General features: G+C 44.5%; 1 protein-coding gene across 4 annotated transcripts in view; it reads left to right on the top strand.

Annotated features, from left to right (window-relative positions):
* Positions 1-18,183, top strand: part of LOC110533423 (CXADR-like membrane protein) — a 122,203-nt gene extending 104,020 nt beyond the window's left edge. For 2 of the 4 annotated variants that reach the window (XM_021617609.2, XM_036989804.1), the window contains exons 5-7: positions 3,646-3,768; positions 3,916-4,057; positions 14,162-18,183. In XM_021617609.2, the coding sequence (XP_021473284.1) occupies positions 3,646-3,768; positions 3,916-4,057; positions 14,162-14,516 (620 nt within the window). In that variant the 3' untranslated portion in view covers positions 14,517-18,183. The remainder of the gene's footprint in view (positions 1-3,645; positions 3,769-3,915; positions 4,058-14,161) is intronic. The other 2 variants (XR_005053592.1, XR_005053591.1) reach the window with 2 other exon arrangements.
* The last annotated feature ends 216 nt before the right edge of the window (positions 18,184-18,399 follow it).

Below are 18,399 nucleotides of genomic sequence, written 5' to 3'. Positions count from 1 at the left end.
GCGAAAGTATTCGGCCCCCTTGAACTTTGCGACCTTTTGCCACATTTCAGGCTTCAAACATAAAGATATAAAACTGTATTTTTTTGTGAAGAATCAACAACAAGTGGGACACAATCATGAAGTGGAATGACATTTATTGGATATTTCAAACTTTTTTAACAAATCAAAAACTGAAAAATTGGGCGTGCAAAATTATTCAGCCCCTTTACTTTCAGTGCAGCAAACTCTCTCCAGAAGTTCAGTGAGGATCTCTGAATGATCCAATGTTGACCTAAATGACTAATGATGATAAATACAATCCACCTGTGTGTAATCAAGTCTCCGTTTAAATGCACCTGCACTGTGATAGTCTCAGAGGTCTGTCAAAAGCGCAGAGAGCATCATGAAGAACAAGGAACACACCAGGCAGGTCTGAGATACTGTTGTGAAGAAGTTTAAAGCCTGATTTGGATATAAAAAGATTTCCCAAGCTTTAAACATCCCAAGGAGCACTGTGCAAGCGATAATATTGAAATGGAAGGAGTATCAGACCACTGCAAATCTACCAAGACCTGGCCGTCCCTCTAAACTTTCAGCTCATACAAGGAGAAGACTGATCAGAGATGCAGCCAAGAGGCCCATGATCACTCTGGATGAACTGCAGAGATCTACAGCTGAGGTGGGAGACTCTGTCCATAGGACAACAATCAGTCGTATATTGCACAAATCTGGCCTTTATGGATGAGTGGCAAGAAGAAAGCCATTTCTTAAAGATATCCATAAAAAGTGTTGTTTAAAGTTTGCCACAAGCCACCTGGGAGACACACCAAACATGTGGAAGAAGGTGCTCTGGTCAGATGAAACCAAAATTGAATTTTTTGGCAACAATGCAAAACGTTATGTTTGGCGTAAAAGCAACACAGCTGAACACACCATCCTCACTGTCAAACATGGTGGTGGCAGCATCATGGTTTGGGCCTGCTTTTCTTCAGCAGGGACAGGGAAGATGGTTAAAATTGATGGGAAGATGGATGGAGCCAAATACAGGACCATTCTGGAAGAATGATGGAGTCTGAAAAAGACCTGAGACTGGGACGGAGATTTGTCTTCCAACAAGACAATGATCCAAAACATAAAGCAAAATCTACAATGGAATGGTTCAAAAATAAACATATCCAGGTGTTAGAATGGCCAAGTCAAAGTCCAGACCTGAATCCAATCGAGAATCTGTGGAAAGAACTGAAAACTGCTGTTCACAAATGCTCTCCATCCAACCTCACTGAGCTCGAGCTGTTTTGCAAGGAGGAATGGGAAGAAATTTCAGTCTCTCGATGTGCAAAACTGATAGAGACATACCCCAAGCGACTTACAGCTGTAATCGCAGCAAAAGGTGGCGCTACAAAGTATTAACTTAAGGGGGCTGAATAATTTTGCACGCCCAATTTTTCAGTTTTTGATTGTTAAAAAAGTTTGAAATATCCAATAAATGTCGTTCCACTTCATGATTGTGTCCCACTTGTTGTTGATTCTTCACAAAAAAATACAGTTTTATATCTTTATGTTTGAAGCCTGAAATGTGGCAAAAGGTCGCAAAGTTCAAGGGGGCCGAATACTTTCGCAAGGCACTGTAACTCTGCATTGTTAGGACTCTATTCAATCAGATCTGCTTTAGAGGACATCTGCATAGTGGATGTTTTGGAGTTAGAGCTGTCAAATCCACAAGTGGCTCCCGGCATTATAAACTCAGCAAAAAATAAACGCCCCTTTTTCAGGACCCTGTCTTTCAAAGATAATTCATAAAAATCCAAATAACTTCACAGATCTTCATTGTTTCCCATGCTTGTGCAATGAACCATAAACAATGAATGAACATGCACCTGTGAAACGGTCATTAACACACTAAAAGCTTACAGACGGTAGACAATTAAGGTCACAGTTATGAAAACTTAGGACACTAAAGAGACCTTACTACTGACTCTGAAAAACACCAAAAGAAAGATGCCCAGGGTTCCTGCTCATCTGCGAGAACGTGCCTTAGGCATGTTGCAAGGAGGAATGAGGACTGCAGATCTGGCCAGGGCAATAAATTGCATTGTCCGTACTGTGAGACGCCTAAGACAGCGCTACAGGGAGACAGGACGGACAGCTGTTCGTCCTTGCAGTGGCAGACCACGTGTAACAACAGCTGCAGAGTATCAGTACATCCGAACATCACACCTGCGGGACAGGTACAGGATGGCAACAACAACTGTCCAAGTTACACCAGGAACGCACAATCCCTCCATCAGTGCTCAGACTGTCCGCAATAGGCTGAGAGAGGCTGGACTGAGGGCTTGTAGGCCTGTTGTAAGGCAGGTCCTCACCAGAAATCACCGGCAACAACGTCACCTTTGGGCACAAACCCACCGTCACTGGACCAGACAGGACTGGCAAAAAGTGCTCTTCACTGACGAGTCATGGTTTTGTCTCACCAGGGGTGATGGTCGGATTTGTGTTTATTGACAAAGGAATGAGTGTTACACCGAGGCCTGTACTCTGGAGCGGAATCGATTTGGAGGTGGAGGGTCCGTCATGGTCTGGGGCGTTGTGTCACAGCATCATCGAACTGAGCTTGTTGTCATTGCAGGCAATCTCAACGTTGTGCATTATAGGGAAGACATCCTCCTCCCTCATGTGGTACCCTTCCTGCAGGCTCATCCTGACATGACCCTCCAGCATGACAATGCCACCAGCCATACTGCTTGTTCTGTGAGTGATTTCCTGCAAGATAGGAATGTCAGTGTTCTGTCATGGCCAGCGAAGAGCCCGGATCTCAATCCCATAGAGCACGTCTTGGACCTGTTGGATCGGAGGGTGAGGGCTAGGGTCATTCCCCCCCAGAAATGTCTGGGAACTTGCAGGTGCCTTGGTGGAAGAGTGGGGTAACATCTCACAGCAAGATCTGGCAAATCTGGTGCAGTCTATGAGGAGGAGATGCACTGCAGTACTTAATGCAGCTGGTGGCCACAAGACTGTTACTTTTGAATTTAACCCCCCCCCCCCCCCCTTGTTCAGGGACACATTCCATTTCTGTTAGTCACATGTCTGTGGAACTTGTTCAGTTTATGTCTCAGTTGTTGAATCTTATGTTCATACAAATATTTACACATGTTAAGTTTGCTGAAAATAAACGCAGTTAACAGTGAGAGGACGTTTCTATTTTTGCTGAGTTTACATACAGCAGACATTACCTTTGGCTGCACCGAGTCGTATTAACAGAATTCCCATGCAGCCTTGTTTATACATTTGAAACATGAGATGTAATCTACACCTCTATTAGGATGATAGATGTAATCTACACCTCCATTAGGATGATAGAAACCCTCATTATTTATTTTCATGATTTTTCAATTTATTTGAAAAATAAATTATTTCTATATTGCCTACACTTTCTCGTTCTGAATTTCTAATTTGAGTGGGGGGGTGTGGCTTTGTGACAATGATCACAAGAGGAGCTGATCACCGATTTGACAGCTCCAACACAGTTCCACCTCCAAAACACTCACTATGTGGCTGTCTGCTATCTCCGGTAACGCTTGATGTGATTGAATCTGGGCCTTAGTCTACACGAAACATGTGACAAATACAATTGTATTTGAATTTGACCTTGTTCTGTTCTCGTGTAAGATTTGAAAAACTCAGAGATAGTGACACTGAGGAACCTGACCAAGGAGAGTGCTGGGGTGTATAAATGTACCGCCAGCAATGATGTGGGAGAGGAGAGCTGCACAGTAGAGGTCAAGATGCACTGTGAGTAACCCAGGCTATAACCAACACCCACGTACACACGTCTCATATTATAACCCCATTAGGGTTACCAAAGATGATCTGTAGGACAGTAATAGCTATCCCATTCTTTCAACCTGTGAACCATATTCATCTTTGTGTACATTTTAGATGTGCGGGGCATGGGTGTGGTGGCGGGCGCCGTGGTGGGCGTGTCCTTCGGTGTCCTCCTCATCATTCTCATTATTTGGCTGGTGTTCCGCAAGAAGGAGAAGAAGAAATACGAGGAGGAGGAGACCCCTAACGAGATCAGGTACACACAATCACACACACACACACACACACACACACACATTTAGGTTAGTTAAGGTAATTTGCAGATAGACAAAAACACAGAACATATTGAATCAAAAATAACAAAAAGTAAATACATAAACAGATGGGGTGGGAACAAACGTCACCTAGTTGGTACAAAAAGGGACTTGACTTCACTCTCAGTGCCTGTGTAGCATCCGCTCTCCAGCCTGTGTACCATCCTCTCTCCAGCCTGTGTGCATCCCCTCTCCAGCCTGTGTAGCATCCCCTCTCCAGCCTGTGTACCATCCTCTCTCCAGCCTGTGTGCATCCCCTCTCCAGCCTGTGTAGCATCCCCTCTCCAGCCTGTGTAGCATCCCTTCTCCAGCCTGTGTAGCATCCCCTCTCCAGCCTGTGTAGCATCCCCTCTCCAGCCTGTGTAGCATCCCCTCTCCAGCCTGTGTAGCATCCTCTCTCCAGCCTGTGTAGCATCCCTTCTTCAGCCTGTGTAGCATCCCCTCTCCAGCCTGTGTAACATCCTCTCTCCAGCCCGTGTAGCATCCCTTCTCCAGCCTGTGTAGCATCCTCTCTCCAGCCCGTGTAGCATCCCTTCTCCAGCCTGTGTAGCATCCCTTCTCCAGCCTGTGTAGCATCCCCTCTCCAGACTGTGTAGCATCCCTTCTCCAGCCTGTGTAGCATCCTCTCTCCAGCCTGTGTAGCATCCTCTCTCCAGCCTGTGTAGCATCCTCTCTCCAGCCTGTGTAGCATCCTCTCTCCAGCCTGTGTAGCATCCTCTCTCCAGCCTGTGTAGCATCCTCTCTCCAGCCTGTGTAGCATCCCCTCTCCAGCCTGTGTAGCGTCCTCTCTCCAGCCTGTGTAGCATCCTCTGTCCAGCCTGTGTAGCATCCTCTCTCCAGCCTGTGTAGCATCCCCTCTCAGGCCTGAGTAGCATCCCCTCTCCAGCCTGAGTAGCATCCCCTCTTCAGCCTGAGTATACCATCCCCTTTCCCCCCTCCCTCAGAGCAGGTTCCTCACCTCTTATAACAGGTTCCCAACCCTCAGACCAGGTTCCTCACCTGTCAGAGCAGGTTCCTTACCTCTCAGAGCAGGTCCCTTACTTCTCAGAGCAGGTTCCTCACCTCTCAAGAGCAGGTTCCTCAACTCTCAGAGCAGGAACCTCTCTCCAGCCTGTGTATGTATACACTCCCCTTTCCTCCCCATCCCTCAGAGCAGGTTCCTTCCCATCCCTCAGAGCAGGTCCTTCTCATCCCTCAGAGCAGGTTCCTCCCCATTCCTCGGAGCAGGTTCCTCCCAATCCCTCGGAGCAGGTTCCTTTCCATGCCTCGGAGCAGGTTCCTTCCCGTCCCTCAGAGCAGGTTCCTCCCCATCCCTCAGAGCAGGTTCCTCCCCATCCCTCAGAGCAGGTTCCTCGCCATCCCTCAGAGCAGGTTCCTCCCCATCCCTCAGAGCAGGTTCTTCCACATCCCTCAGAGAAGGTTCCTCCCCATCCCTCAGAGCAGGTTCCTTCTCATCCCTCAGAGCAGGTTCCTTCCCATCCCTCGGAGCGTCCTAAATTTTGTCTGCTGCCTGCTGGCAGTGCTTGTTACAACAGCAGCTATTTTTTGGCGATAGCGGAGCCAGTGCCGGGCTGAATTCTGCAGGCACATGGGGATGGCTGCCTACCAATAATGGAGTGGCATAGCAAGGGGAAGAGTCGCGTAGCTGACAGTCATTTCTGTCCTGTTGACATATGGAGCATTAGCGGCGACACATTCATACACACAGTCTGATATCAAACTGATGTTTAATTAGAGAAGGTGAGGGGTTGCTAATGAAGTAGTGACAATTAAGTGCATGTCGATGAGGTGCTGTCCTTACCTGACCTAACTAGGGTTCATTGTAAGAAGGGGATACCAGTTATTCTGTCATTCAGAGTACCATGTATTTGGTCAGCTACTGCTGTTACTGCAAAGAACACATCCATTTTATATGAAGACGTACAAGTTCATAATGGATGCAGACATACACTACCGGCCAAAAGTTTTAGAACACCTACTCATTCAATGTTTTTTCTTTATTTTTACTATTTTCAACATTGTAGAATAATAGTGAAGACATCAAAACTATGAAATAACACAAATGGAACATAAATGGAATCATGTAGTAACCAAAAAAAGTATTAAACAAATCAAAATATATTTTCTTTTGAGATTAAAATAGCCACACTTTGTCTTGATGACAGCTTTGCACACTCTGGGCATTCTCTCAACCAGCTTCAAATCAAATCAAATGTATTTATATATCCCTTCGTACATCAGCTGATATCTCAAAGTGCTGTACAGAAACCCAGCCTAAAACTCCAAACAGCAAGCAATACAGGTGTAGAAGCACGGTGGCTAGGAAAAACTCCCTAGATAGGCCAAAACCTAGGAAGAAACTTAGAGAGGAACCAGGCTATGTGGGGTGGCCAGTCCTCTTCCGCCTGTGCCGGGTGGAGATTATAACAGAACATGGCCAAGATGTTCAAATGTTCATAAATGACCAGCATGGTCAAATAATAATAATCAAAGGCAGAACAGTTGAAACTGGAGCAGCAGCACGGCCAGGTGGACTGGGGACAGCAAGGAGTCATCATGTCAGTTAGTCCTGAGGCATGGTCCTAGGGCTCAGGTCCTCCGAGAGAGAGAAAGAAAGAGAGAATTAGAGAGAGCATACTTCAATTCACACAGGACACCGGATAGGACAGGAGAAGTACTCCAGATATAACAAACTGACCCTAGCCCCCCGACACATAAACTACTGCATTATAAATACTGGAGGCTGATTCAGGAGGGGTCAGGAGACACTGTGGCCCCATCTGATGACACCCCCGGACAGAGCCAAACAGGTAGGATATAACCCCACCCACTTTGCCAAAGCACAGCCCCCACACCACTAGAGGGATATCTTCAACCACCAACTTACCATCCTGAGACAAGGCAGAGTATAGCCCACAAAGATCTCCGCCACGGCACAACCCAAGGGGGGGCGCCAACCCAGACAGGAAGATCACATCAGTGACTCAACCCACTCAAGTGACGCACCCCTCCTAGGGACGGTATGAAAGAGCCCTAGTAAGCCAGTGACTCGGCACCTGTAATAGGGTTAGAGGCAGATAATCCCAGTGGAAAGAGGGGAACCGGCCAGGCAGAGACAGCAAGGGCGGTTCGTTGCTCCAGAGCCTTTCCGTTCACCTTCACACTCCTGGGCCAGACTACACTCAATCATTTGACCCACCTGAAGAGATGAGTCTTCAGTAAAGACTTAAAGGTTGAGACCGAGTTTGCGTCTCTCACATGGGTAGGCAGACCATTCCATAAAAATTTAGCTCTATAGGAGAAACCCCTGCCTCCAGCTGTTTGCTTAGAAATTCTAGGGACAATTAGGAGGCCTGCGTCTTGTGACCGTAGCGTACGTGTAGGTATGTACGGCAGGACCAAATCAGATAGATAGGTAGGAGCAAGCCCATGTAATGCTTTGTTGGTTAGCAGTAAAACCTTGAAATCAGCCCTTGCCTTGACAGGAAGCCAGTGTAGGGAGGCTAGCACGAGTAATATGAGCAATTTTTTTGGTTCTAGTCAGGATTCTAGCAGCCGTATTTAGCACTAACTGAAGTTTATTTAGTGCTTTATCCGGGTAGCCGGAAAGTAGAGCATTGCAGTAGTCTAACCTAGAAGTGACAAAAGCATGGATTCATTTTTCTGCATCATTTTTGGACAGAAAGTTTCTGATTTTTGCAATGTTACATAGATGGAAAAAGCTGTCCTTGAAACAGTCTTGATATGTTCTTCAAAAGAGAGATCAGAGTCCAGAGTAACGCCGAGGTCCTTCACAGTTTTATTTGAGACGACTGTACAACCATTAAGATTAATTGTCAGATTCAACAGAAAATCTCTTTGTTTCTTGGGATATAGAACAAGCATCTCTATTTTGTCCGAGTTTAAAAGTAGAACGTTTGCAGCCATCCACTTCCTTTATGTCTGAAACACATGCTTCTAGCGAGGGCAATTTTGGGGCTTCACCATGTTTCATTGAAATGTACAGCTGTGTGTCATCCGCATAGCAGTGAAAGTTAACATTATGTTTTCGAATGACATCCCCAAGAGGTAAAATATATAGTGAAAACAATAGTGGTCCTAAAACGGAACCTTGAGGAACACCGAAATTTACAGTTGATTTGTCAGAAGACAAACCATTCACAGAGACAAACTGCTATCTTTCCGACAGATAAGATCTAAACCAGGCCAGAACTTCTCCGTGTAGACCAATTTGGGTTTCCAATCTCTCCAAAAGAATGTGGTGATCGATGGTATCAAAAGCAGCACAAAGGTCTAGGAGCACGAGGACAGATGCAGAGCCTCGGTCTGATGCCATTAAAAGGTCATTTACCACCTTCACAAGTGCAGTCTCAGTGCTATGATGGGATCTAAAACCAGACTGAAGCATTTCGTATACATTGTTTGTCTTCAGGAAGGCAGTGAGTTGCTGCGCAACAACCTTTTCTAAAATTTTGGAGAGGAATGGAAGATTCGATATAGGCCGATAGTTTTTTATATTTTCTGGGTCAAGGTTTGGCTTTTTCAAGAGAGGCTTTATTACTGCCACTTTTAGTGAGTTTGGTACACATCCGGTGGATAGAGAGCCGTTTATTATGTTCAACATAGGAGGGCCAAGCATAGGAAGCAGCTCTTTCAGTAGTTTAGTTGGAATAGGGTCCAGTATGCAGCTTGAAGGTTTAGAGGCCATGATTATTTTCATCATTGTGTCAAGTGATATAGTACTAAAACACCTGAGTGTCTCTCTTGATCCTAGGTCCTGGCAGCGTTGTGCAGACTCAGGACAACTGAGCTTTGAAGGAATACGCAGATTTAAAGAGGAGTCTGTAATTTGCTTTCTAATAATCATGATCTTTTCCTCAAAGAAGTTCATGAATTTATTACTGCTGAAGTGAAAGCCATCCTCTCTTGGGGAATGCTGCTTTTTATTTAGCTTTGCGACAGTATCAAAAAGGAATTTCAGATTGTTCTTATTTTCCTCAATTAAGTTGGAAACATAGGACGATCGAGCAGCAGTAAGGGCTCTTCGATACTGCACGGTACTGTCTTTCCAAGCTAGTCGGAAGACTTCCAGTTTGGTGTGGCGCCATTTCCATTCCAATATTCTGGAAGCTTGCTTCCGAGCTCGGTATTTTCTGTATAATAGGGAGCTAGTTTCGTATGAGAAATGTTTTTAGTTTTTAGGGGTGCAACTGCATCTAGGGAATTGCGCAAGGTTAAATTGAATTCCTCAGTTAGGTGGTTAACTGATTTTTGTCCTCTGGCGTCCTTGGGTAGACAGAGGGAGTCTGGAAGAACATCAATGAATCTTTGAGTTGTTTGTGAATTTATAGCACGACTTTTGATGTTCCTTGGTTGGGGTTAGAGCAGATTATTTGTTGCAGTTGCAAACGTAATAAAATGGTGGTCCGATAGTCCAGGATTATGAGGAAAAACATTAAGATCTACAACATTTATTCCTTCCATGGGACAAAACTAGGTCCAGAGTATGACTGTGACAGAGAGTAGGTCCAGAGACATGTTGGACAAAACCCACTGAGTCGATGATGGCTCCGAAAGCCTTTTGGAGTGGGTCTGTGGACTTTTCCATGTGAATATTAAAGTCACCAAAGATTAGAATATTATCTGCTATGACTACAAGGTCCGATAGGAATTCGGGGAACTCAATGAGGAACGCTGTATATGGCCCAGGAGGGGCCAGTAGCTATAAAAAGTGATTGAGTAGGCAGCATAGATTTCATGACTAGAAGCTCAAAAGATGAAAACGTCATTTTTTTTTTGTAAATTGAAATTTGCTATCGTAAATGTTAGCAACGCCTCCACCTTTGCGGGATGCACAGGGGATATTGTCACTAGTGTAGCCAGGAGGTGAGGCCTCATTTAACACAGTAAATTCATCAGGCTTAAGCCATGTTTCAGTCAGGCCAATCACATCAAGATTATGATCAGTTCATTGACTATAATTGCCTTTGAAGTAAGGGATCTAACATTAAGTAGCCCTATTTTGAGATGTGATGTATCATGATCTCTTTCAATAATGACAGGAATGGAGGAGGTTTTTATCCTAGTGAGATTGCTAAGGTGAACACCGCCATGTTTAGTTTTGCCCAACCTAGGTCGAGGCACAGACACGGTCTCAATGGGGATAGCTGAGCTGACTACACTGACTGTGCTAGTGGCAGACTCCACTATGCTGGCAGGCTAGCTAACAGCCTGCTGCCTGGCCTGCACCCTATTTCATTGTGGAGCTAGAGGAGTTAGAGCCCTGTCTATGTTGGTAGATAAGATGAGAGCACCCCTCCAGCTAGGATGGAGTCCATCACTCCTCAGCAGGTCAGGCTTGGTCCTGTTTGTGGGTGAGTCCCAGAAAGAGGGCCAATTATCTACAAATTCTATCTTTTGGGAGGGGCAGAAAACAGTTTTCAACCAGCGATTGAGTTGTTGTGAGACTCTGCTGTAGAGCTCATCACTCCCCCTAACTGGGAGGGGGCCAGAGACAATTACTCGATGCCGACACATCTTTCTAGCTGATTTACACGCAGAAGCTATGTTGCGCTTGGTGATCTCTGACTGTTTCATCCTAACATCGTTGGTACCGACGTGGATAACAATATCCCTATACTCTCTACACTCGCCAGTTTTAGCTTTAGCCAGCACCATCTTCAGATTAGCCTTAACGTCGGTAGCCCTGCCCCCTGGTATCAGTGTATGATCGCTGGATGATTCGTTTTAAGTCTAATACTGTGGGTAATGGAGTCGCCAATGACTAGAGTTTTCAATTTGTCAGAGCTAAATGGTGGGAAGCTTCGGCGTCTCAGACCCCGTAACGGGAGGAGTAGAGACAAGAGAAGGCTCGGCCTCTGACTCCGACTCGTTGCTTAATGGGGAAAACCGGTTGAAAGTTTCTGTCGGCTGAATGAGCGACACCGGTTGAGCATTCCTACAGCATTTCCCTCCAGAAACTGTGAGGAAGTTGTCCGGCTGCGGGGACCGTGCGAGGGGATTTATACTAACGTTACTATCTGTACTTACTGGTGGCACAGACGCTGTTTCATCCTTTCCTACACTGAAATTACCCTTGCCTAACGATTGCGTCTGAAGGTGGGCTTGTAGCACAGCTATCCTCGTCGTAAGGAGATTGTTCTCCTGTATATTACGAGTACAGCGACTGCAATTAGAAGGCATCATGTTAATGTTACTACTTAGCTTCAGCTGTTGGAGGTCCTGACGAACCATGTCCAATTAAAGCGTCCGGAGTGAAAAAATTGAATGAAAAAAAATTACAATAATTGAGGGAAAACCAAAAATATAAACGGTAATTAAAAAAGTAAAAACCGTAAAGTTGTCAGGTAGCAAAGTAAGGTTGGCAACAAAACGCACAGCAACACGTAAACAAGTCTGCAAGTTGTGACCGGAAATGGCTTCACCTGGAATGCTTTTCCAAAAGTCTTGAAGGAGTTCCTACATATGCTGAGCACTTGTTGGCTGCTTTTCCTTCACTCTGTGGTCCGACTCATCCCAAACCATCTCAATTTGGTTGAGGTCGGGTGATTGTGGAGGCCAGGTCATCTGATGCAGCACTCCATCACTCTCCTTATTGGTAAGATAGACCTTACACAGCCTGGAGGTGTGTTGGGTCATTGTCCTGTTGAAAAACAAATGATAGTCCCACTAAGCACAAACCAGATGGGATGGCGTATCACTGCAGAATGCTGTGGTAACCATGCTGGTTAAGTCTCCCGTGAATTCTAAATAAATCACAGATAGTGTCACCAGCAAAGCACCCCCACACCATAACACCTCCTCCTCCATACTTTACGGTGGGAAATATACATGCAGAGATCATCCATTCACCCACATTGTGTCTCACAAAGACACGGCAGTTGGAACCAAAAATCTCCAATTTGGACTCATCAGACCAAAGGACACATTTCCACTGGTCTAATGTCCATTGCTCGTGTTTCTTGGCCCAAGCAAGTCTCTTCTTATTATTGGTGTCCTTTAGTAGTGGTTTCCAGAGGTGGGACGAAGTCATTGTTTTAGAAGTCATAAGTAAGTCTCAAGTCTTAGCACTCAAGTCCCAAGTCAAGTCAAGACAGGCAAGTACGAGTCAAGTCTCAAGTCAAGAGCGTCAAGTATCAAGTCAAGTCTCAAGTTCTAAACTTTGAGTTGAGTCCTAAACAAGTCATAATGTGCTCTTCACCAAATGTAATACCATTTCATATTTTTAACAAGAGTAATAGTACATTACAGTTATGCAAATCATGAATGCTTTTAAAAATATCTATATATTTATTACTTTCCAAATAAACGTTATATTTCCATGGAAATACATGGATAGCCATGAGAAAGACACACCCCCCCAATAGTGATCGACTATCGAGCATCGCTATGGGGCGCAATCGGGCGATATAGGCTTGTACACAATAGCCCAACCTTAACACACACACACACACGCACACGCACACACACACACACTCTCTCTATCTCTCTCTCTGTGTGGTTACAGTAGGCTAACGTATGTCACTGGTTTTAGGAACAGCAGTAACATCAGGCAGAATTTAGGCTACCAACTGCCTAGCCAGTTGTAGGCAATCTTGGGTGCAATGATCACGTTCCCACACTGACTGACTGTGTGGAGGCTCATTGATTTAATGTTACGTTAGCCTACACCAGTAATGTAATAAAATATATAGCTGTCGGCTATTTTAGCCATAACTTACCGTTATTTGTGTAGCTTCAAATGTCGAACCAAGTTGGAAATTGTTACGCCTCCAGCTGTAATTTTCTTCCTGCATTTTTTGCAAGTTGCAATCTGTTTTTTGTTGATACAGCATCGTCTTTATATCCTAAATCAATAACTTGGGGTATCATCTTTCCAAGGGCTCCATCTGAATTCACCCGCTGACATTCCTCTGCACTGCCACGTACAACTTTTTTTCAGTTGGCTCAATTTGATTGGCTGCTATTTGATTCAAACTGTAATCCGTTAAATGAAGAGTTGATGCGCTGCACACTTTTTAAAATATTTGGGCTTGGGGGACGGTATCAAGTCAGGTCGAGTCATAAGGCTCAAGTCCAAGTCAAGTCACGAGTCATTGTTGTTAAAGTCAAAGTCGAGTTGTAAGTCATCATATTTGTGTCTCGAGTCTGACTCGAGTCCAAGTCATGTGACTCGAGTCCACACCTCTGGTGGTTTCTTTGCAGCAATTCGACCATGAAGGCCTGATTCACACAGTCTCCTCTGAACAGTTGATGTTGAGATGTGTCTGTTACTTGAACTCTGAAGCATTTATTTGGGCTATAATTTCTGAGGCTAGTAACTCTAATGAACTTATCTTCGGCAGCAGAGGTAACTCTGGGTATTTCAATCCTGTGGCGGTCCTCATGAGAGACAGTTTCATCATAGCGCTTGATGGTTGACTGAATTTCATGTCTTAAAGTAATGATGGACTGTCATTTCTCTTTGCTTATTTGAGCTGTTCTTGCCATAATATAGACTTGGTCTTTTACCAAATAGGGCTATCTTCTGTATACCCCCCTACCTTGTCACAACACAACTGATTGTCTGAAATGCATTAAGAAGGAAATAAATTCCACAAATTAAGGTACACCTGTTAATTGAAATGCATTCCAGGTGACTACCACATGAAGCTGGTTGAGAGAATGCCAAGAGTGTGCAACGCTGTCATCAAGGCAAAGGGTGGTTATTTGAAGAATAACACTTGTTTGGTTACTACATTCCATATGTGTTATTTCATAGTTTTGATGTCTTCACTATTATTCTACAATGTAGAAAATAGTACAAATAAAGAAAAACCCAAAGAGTAGTTGTTCTAAAACGTTTGACAGGTAGTGTACGCGTTGTGTGTTATAATGTGTTATGCATGCATTTAAACCATTATAGATGTGCTTGTAATGCACTCACTGTGCATTATGCGGAAGGTTGTCATTTCATTAATATTATCTTGTTTCATTGAGTGACATCCTTCGATGTCCTGAGCCACATGTCTTTGTCTCTGTCTCAGGGAGGATGCGGAGGCTCCCAAAGCCAAACTGGTGAAGCCCAACTCTCTCTCCTCGTCCCGTTCTGGAAGCTCCCGCTCGGGCACCTCCTCCACCCAGTCCATGGTCCACACCACTGCCCCCCGGGGGCCCCGCGCCCGGCTTCCTGACGTCGCTGCCCTCAAGGAGAACGGCCAGCCCCCCAGCTTCCCCCAACAGCCCCCTGCCTACACACAGGTGGTCCCCAAGACCCCTGAGCCCCGCACAGCCCCGGCCAAGCTTAGCCCTCCCCCAAAGCTAAGCCCCGGGAACCTGGCCCGCATGGGAGCAACGCCGGTCATGATCCCTGCCCAGACCCAGGCCTTTCAGACTGTGTAGGAGGGAGGGAGGGAGAAGTGGAGGGAGTAGACACAGACAGACACAAGAAGCCCCAGTACACAGCTGATAGCAACACCCAGCCTGCCCCCAGAAACCCTGTGAAAACCAGCCATATCATCAACTAAAAGTATAATTGAGTGCATTCTACGAAGGGAAGACTTTCGTAAGAGGTTTTGTCTCCTGTACAAACAATACAGAGCGAAATCTTTTGTTCGCATGATATCCCATGACAACAGAACATTCATTGTGTTTTTGCCTGATTTTGCTGACGAGGTCAGTGATGTGTATCATACTCTGACGAGGTCAGTGATGTGTATCATACTCTGACGAGGTCAGTGATGTGTATCATACTCTGACGAGGTCAGTGATGTGTATCATACTCTGACGAGGTCAGTGATGTGTATCATACTCTGACGAGGTCAGTGATGTGTATCATACTCTGACGAGGTCAGTGATGTGTGTCATACTCTGAGGTGGAAGAAGAGGAGCAAAGGGAGGACCCTGTGTAGAGTTGAGGTATTTTTAAACCAAACCGACAGAGCCATGAAAGCGGAATGGGCTATGGACAAAGGGAGGGAGGGAGTGAGAGTAAACAGGACTGTAAAAGAGCAAACAAAGGAGATACACAGGCTGCATAGCGCAGCAGAGATCAGGCGAGGGTGTCTGGCTGTCTTACGACACCTGATACCTGCTACCAACCAGGACAAACCAGATGGCAGACAAGACAAAGAGAGAAAAAAACCAAAAAGACAGGAAAAGTAAACCTCTCTCTGGACTTGCCTGAGCACCACACCTACCACACTCACACACTCTGCCACACCGAGCCAATCAATATCTCCCAGGCTTCTTTGTTGGCATCACAGACCTCCATGTAATCTCCTCCGGGATACCCGCCAAGGCCAGCAGGCATGGTGATTGGTTTAGTAAGGAATGGGGTGCTGGGGTGCACCGATCGATTGACACACCAATGAGAGTGGAGGAAAGTTTGATGCTGATACAAGAGGGATGTTTGCCTGTGATTATACAAAGATGATATAGCTTAAGTAAGAGACTCCACCTAGACACGTCACCTGTCATCCTATACACCTGCACATGGGTCACTCGCAGCAACACGAAAGATATCAATATTGATTTCCCATCTTTCCTGTGCGTCCAGCACTATACACTCAACAAGTCTGGACTTATGTAACGTTATCTTCCCATGTTCATGGACAGCGTCAATTAAGGCCATAGGAATATGTGACTGTGGTCATCATGGGGGATTATTAATGGCTGAAATATGTATTGCTTAATGTGTATTGTCTAATATTCTACGTTTCCTTTTTTCTATTTCATTTATTTCAGATTCCTTCAGAATGTTTAAAGATTGTTATTAAAGGGGTGAACTTAAGCCCTATCGATAAAGTGCCACAGTTGATGTTTGTTGAAGATGGTTAATGGCATTTCTGTTTTAATTTGTGTTGTGTTAATGACATTTCCATTAATCCAAAATGAATGAACTAACATATGAATGTGTTCTATGCCGTGCAGTATATAAAGGGCTGGATTCAATTTGTATCGCCAACTAACGTGCAAGATCCGCGTTACAGCTCCATTTAAATTTAAAGGCAATGTTCCCGCGTTCGCGGAGACCGCATTCACAGTCGGCTGAATAGAAAATTACCTTTACATTTGAAATACTTCCGCGATATATAGATTGATTCCAGCCCAAAATCATTGGATGCGAGGGCATCCATGTTTTTTAATGAGCAGAGATTTGCAGCAATACATTTAATCCCCTGCAGTTGAACTGTGTCTGAAAAAATACAAAATATATTCTGTATAATGAGCAAAGGGCCATACACATCATAATATGATATCACATGCGTTGGCTCAGCACCATCTTGTGATTATAGAAGAACAGTAATGATAATCCTAAAGAGGGCCTTGGGTTAACATACACATTTTAATTGAATACACCACAAAAAAGTATTATTCACAAAACATTAAACACGGCTTTACAGTGTAAAATGGTTAACTCTACGGTACACCTGAGATTGATTCCATTTCAAGCAGAATGAAAAGGACAATAGCTTTGAGTGAAGTCTCTTCATGGTGGCCAAACAGAATTTAAACAACACTCAACCTCAGTAAAATATCCTGGCTGAAAGTGTTGAATTATGCCCTACGATTCTCTGATTTAAATGTCAACTTTTGCCTGAGCTTTCATCTGATCTAAATGCGTGACTTCTGCCTAGCGATAGTCTTCTCTGCCTCTACGCAGCAGCACATTGGTCCTTCAGTGTTATGACTGCTTCCTCCAAAGAGACACCCCTGTTATTCTGGCTCAATCGCAATGCAATGGATGAGATGTCAGGAGCTATTTGGAGTGACTGATGCTGTGGCGCCCTCCAGGAGAACCCAGCAAACTCATCTTAGATCACCCAGGAGGGAGGGCTCTTCTCGTCCAGCGGTGCAGAGCATAAGAGCACACTCGTACTCTGGCCTCCGAAATGGTTCAAACCAGGACGGGTGACTCGAGAGTCTATACTTCTTGGTTGAAATCACCCAGATTAGTTTGTATCAATAATTGTATTTTGTAAAGTCGGCCTATTTTTGATGAGATTATTTCATGATCGTGGGCAGTTCAAAGAGTGAAAAGAAAATAGCAATTTTGTCTCTGTGACTCGAGTACTTCCAGCTTGCCCACTGTTGGTTGAAAAGCACCTTTAAACCAGGAGACGGATGAGTGGCGAGATGAGAGGACGACACCTGAGGGAGAGCTCCTGATTACCCACCACAACCCCCTTTGAATTTCCCATTATACCTTTAAAAGCCAATACAGGGAGGCCGATGATTGAATGTGGCTCTTACGGCCGTTTGATGGGGTAGGATACGCACCGGTATTGATTTTTCTGTTATCTGAGTGGCTCTGTGAATTCCCCTGGCAGAGGGCTCTGTGTCCTGAATCATTAGGGTTTCCACTCTTTTTCGTTTTAATGTCTTGCTTGGCAGACAGGAGGAATGGGAATGCTCCAAACCATGCTGCGGATAGGAACAACGTGAACCATGTATCGACTCCAAAAGGCCATTACCATAGGTTAACTAGTACAAAACTTGCATCTTGATGTCATTTATTAGTCTGTCTACTAAATACCTCCACTATGGTTTAAGTGATGGGACCTTTGATATCATGCATACAGTGTAATGTTCAAGAGCGAAAGAATCCACCCAAAGCTGAAAAATGATGGATATGCATGTCACAGATACTTAACTAGAGAAAGAACAAAACTGTATTTTTGCCTCAATGCTTATATAAATATATAAATTATCATCTTGTACAAAAAAATATTACAGTTAAAACAAATGCTATGACTGTAAAAAAGGAAAGTTATGTTCATTTTGAGTTTACTCCTTTGGGTTAAGAATTCAATCATAAGTACTTTGCACTTTCTTAAACTGTGCTCTCTGTGTCCCGCTTGCGTTAAGCCCTTTTCACCAACAGCGTTAGGGGGGAAATGTTCTCTCACTCTATTTTCTTTGATTGACAATGTCATGCAGTTACTTTGAGTTGTTGTAAACCAAAAAGGAAATGTACATACCTCCTTCTCGAGTGAAAAATGTATATTTGTACAATATCTGAATAATTCCTGTTTTGGTTTGTAATAAAGCATTTGATGAATAGCCACTTGGTATGATTGTTCTCTACTTCAGACACGCCGGCATGTGTAGGGACGGTTTCCTGGACACAAAGTGCATTCGGAAGTATTCAGACCTTTTGACTTTTTCCACAGTTTGTTACGTTACAGCCTTATTCTAAAATTGATTAAAATATTTTTTCCCTCATCAACCCTAAACACAACACCCCATAATGGCAAAGCAAAACAGATTTTATATACATTTA

This window comes from Oncorhynchus mykiss, chromosome 10, assembly GCF_013265735.2.
Source record: "Oncorhynchus mykiss isolate Arlee chromosome 10, USDA_OmykA_1.1, whole genome shotgun sequence".
Taxonomy (NCBI): domain Eukaryota; kingdom Metazoa; phylum Chordata; class Actinopteri; order Salmoniformes; family Salmonidae; genus Oncorhynchus; species Oncorhynchus mykiss.
The sequence above is the reverse complement of the archived record's forward strand: the minus strand, read 5'-3'. Positions and strand labels throughout refer to the sequence as shown.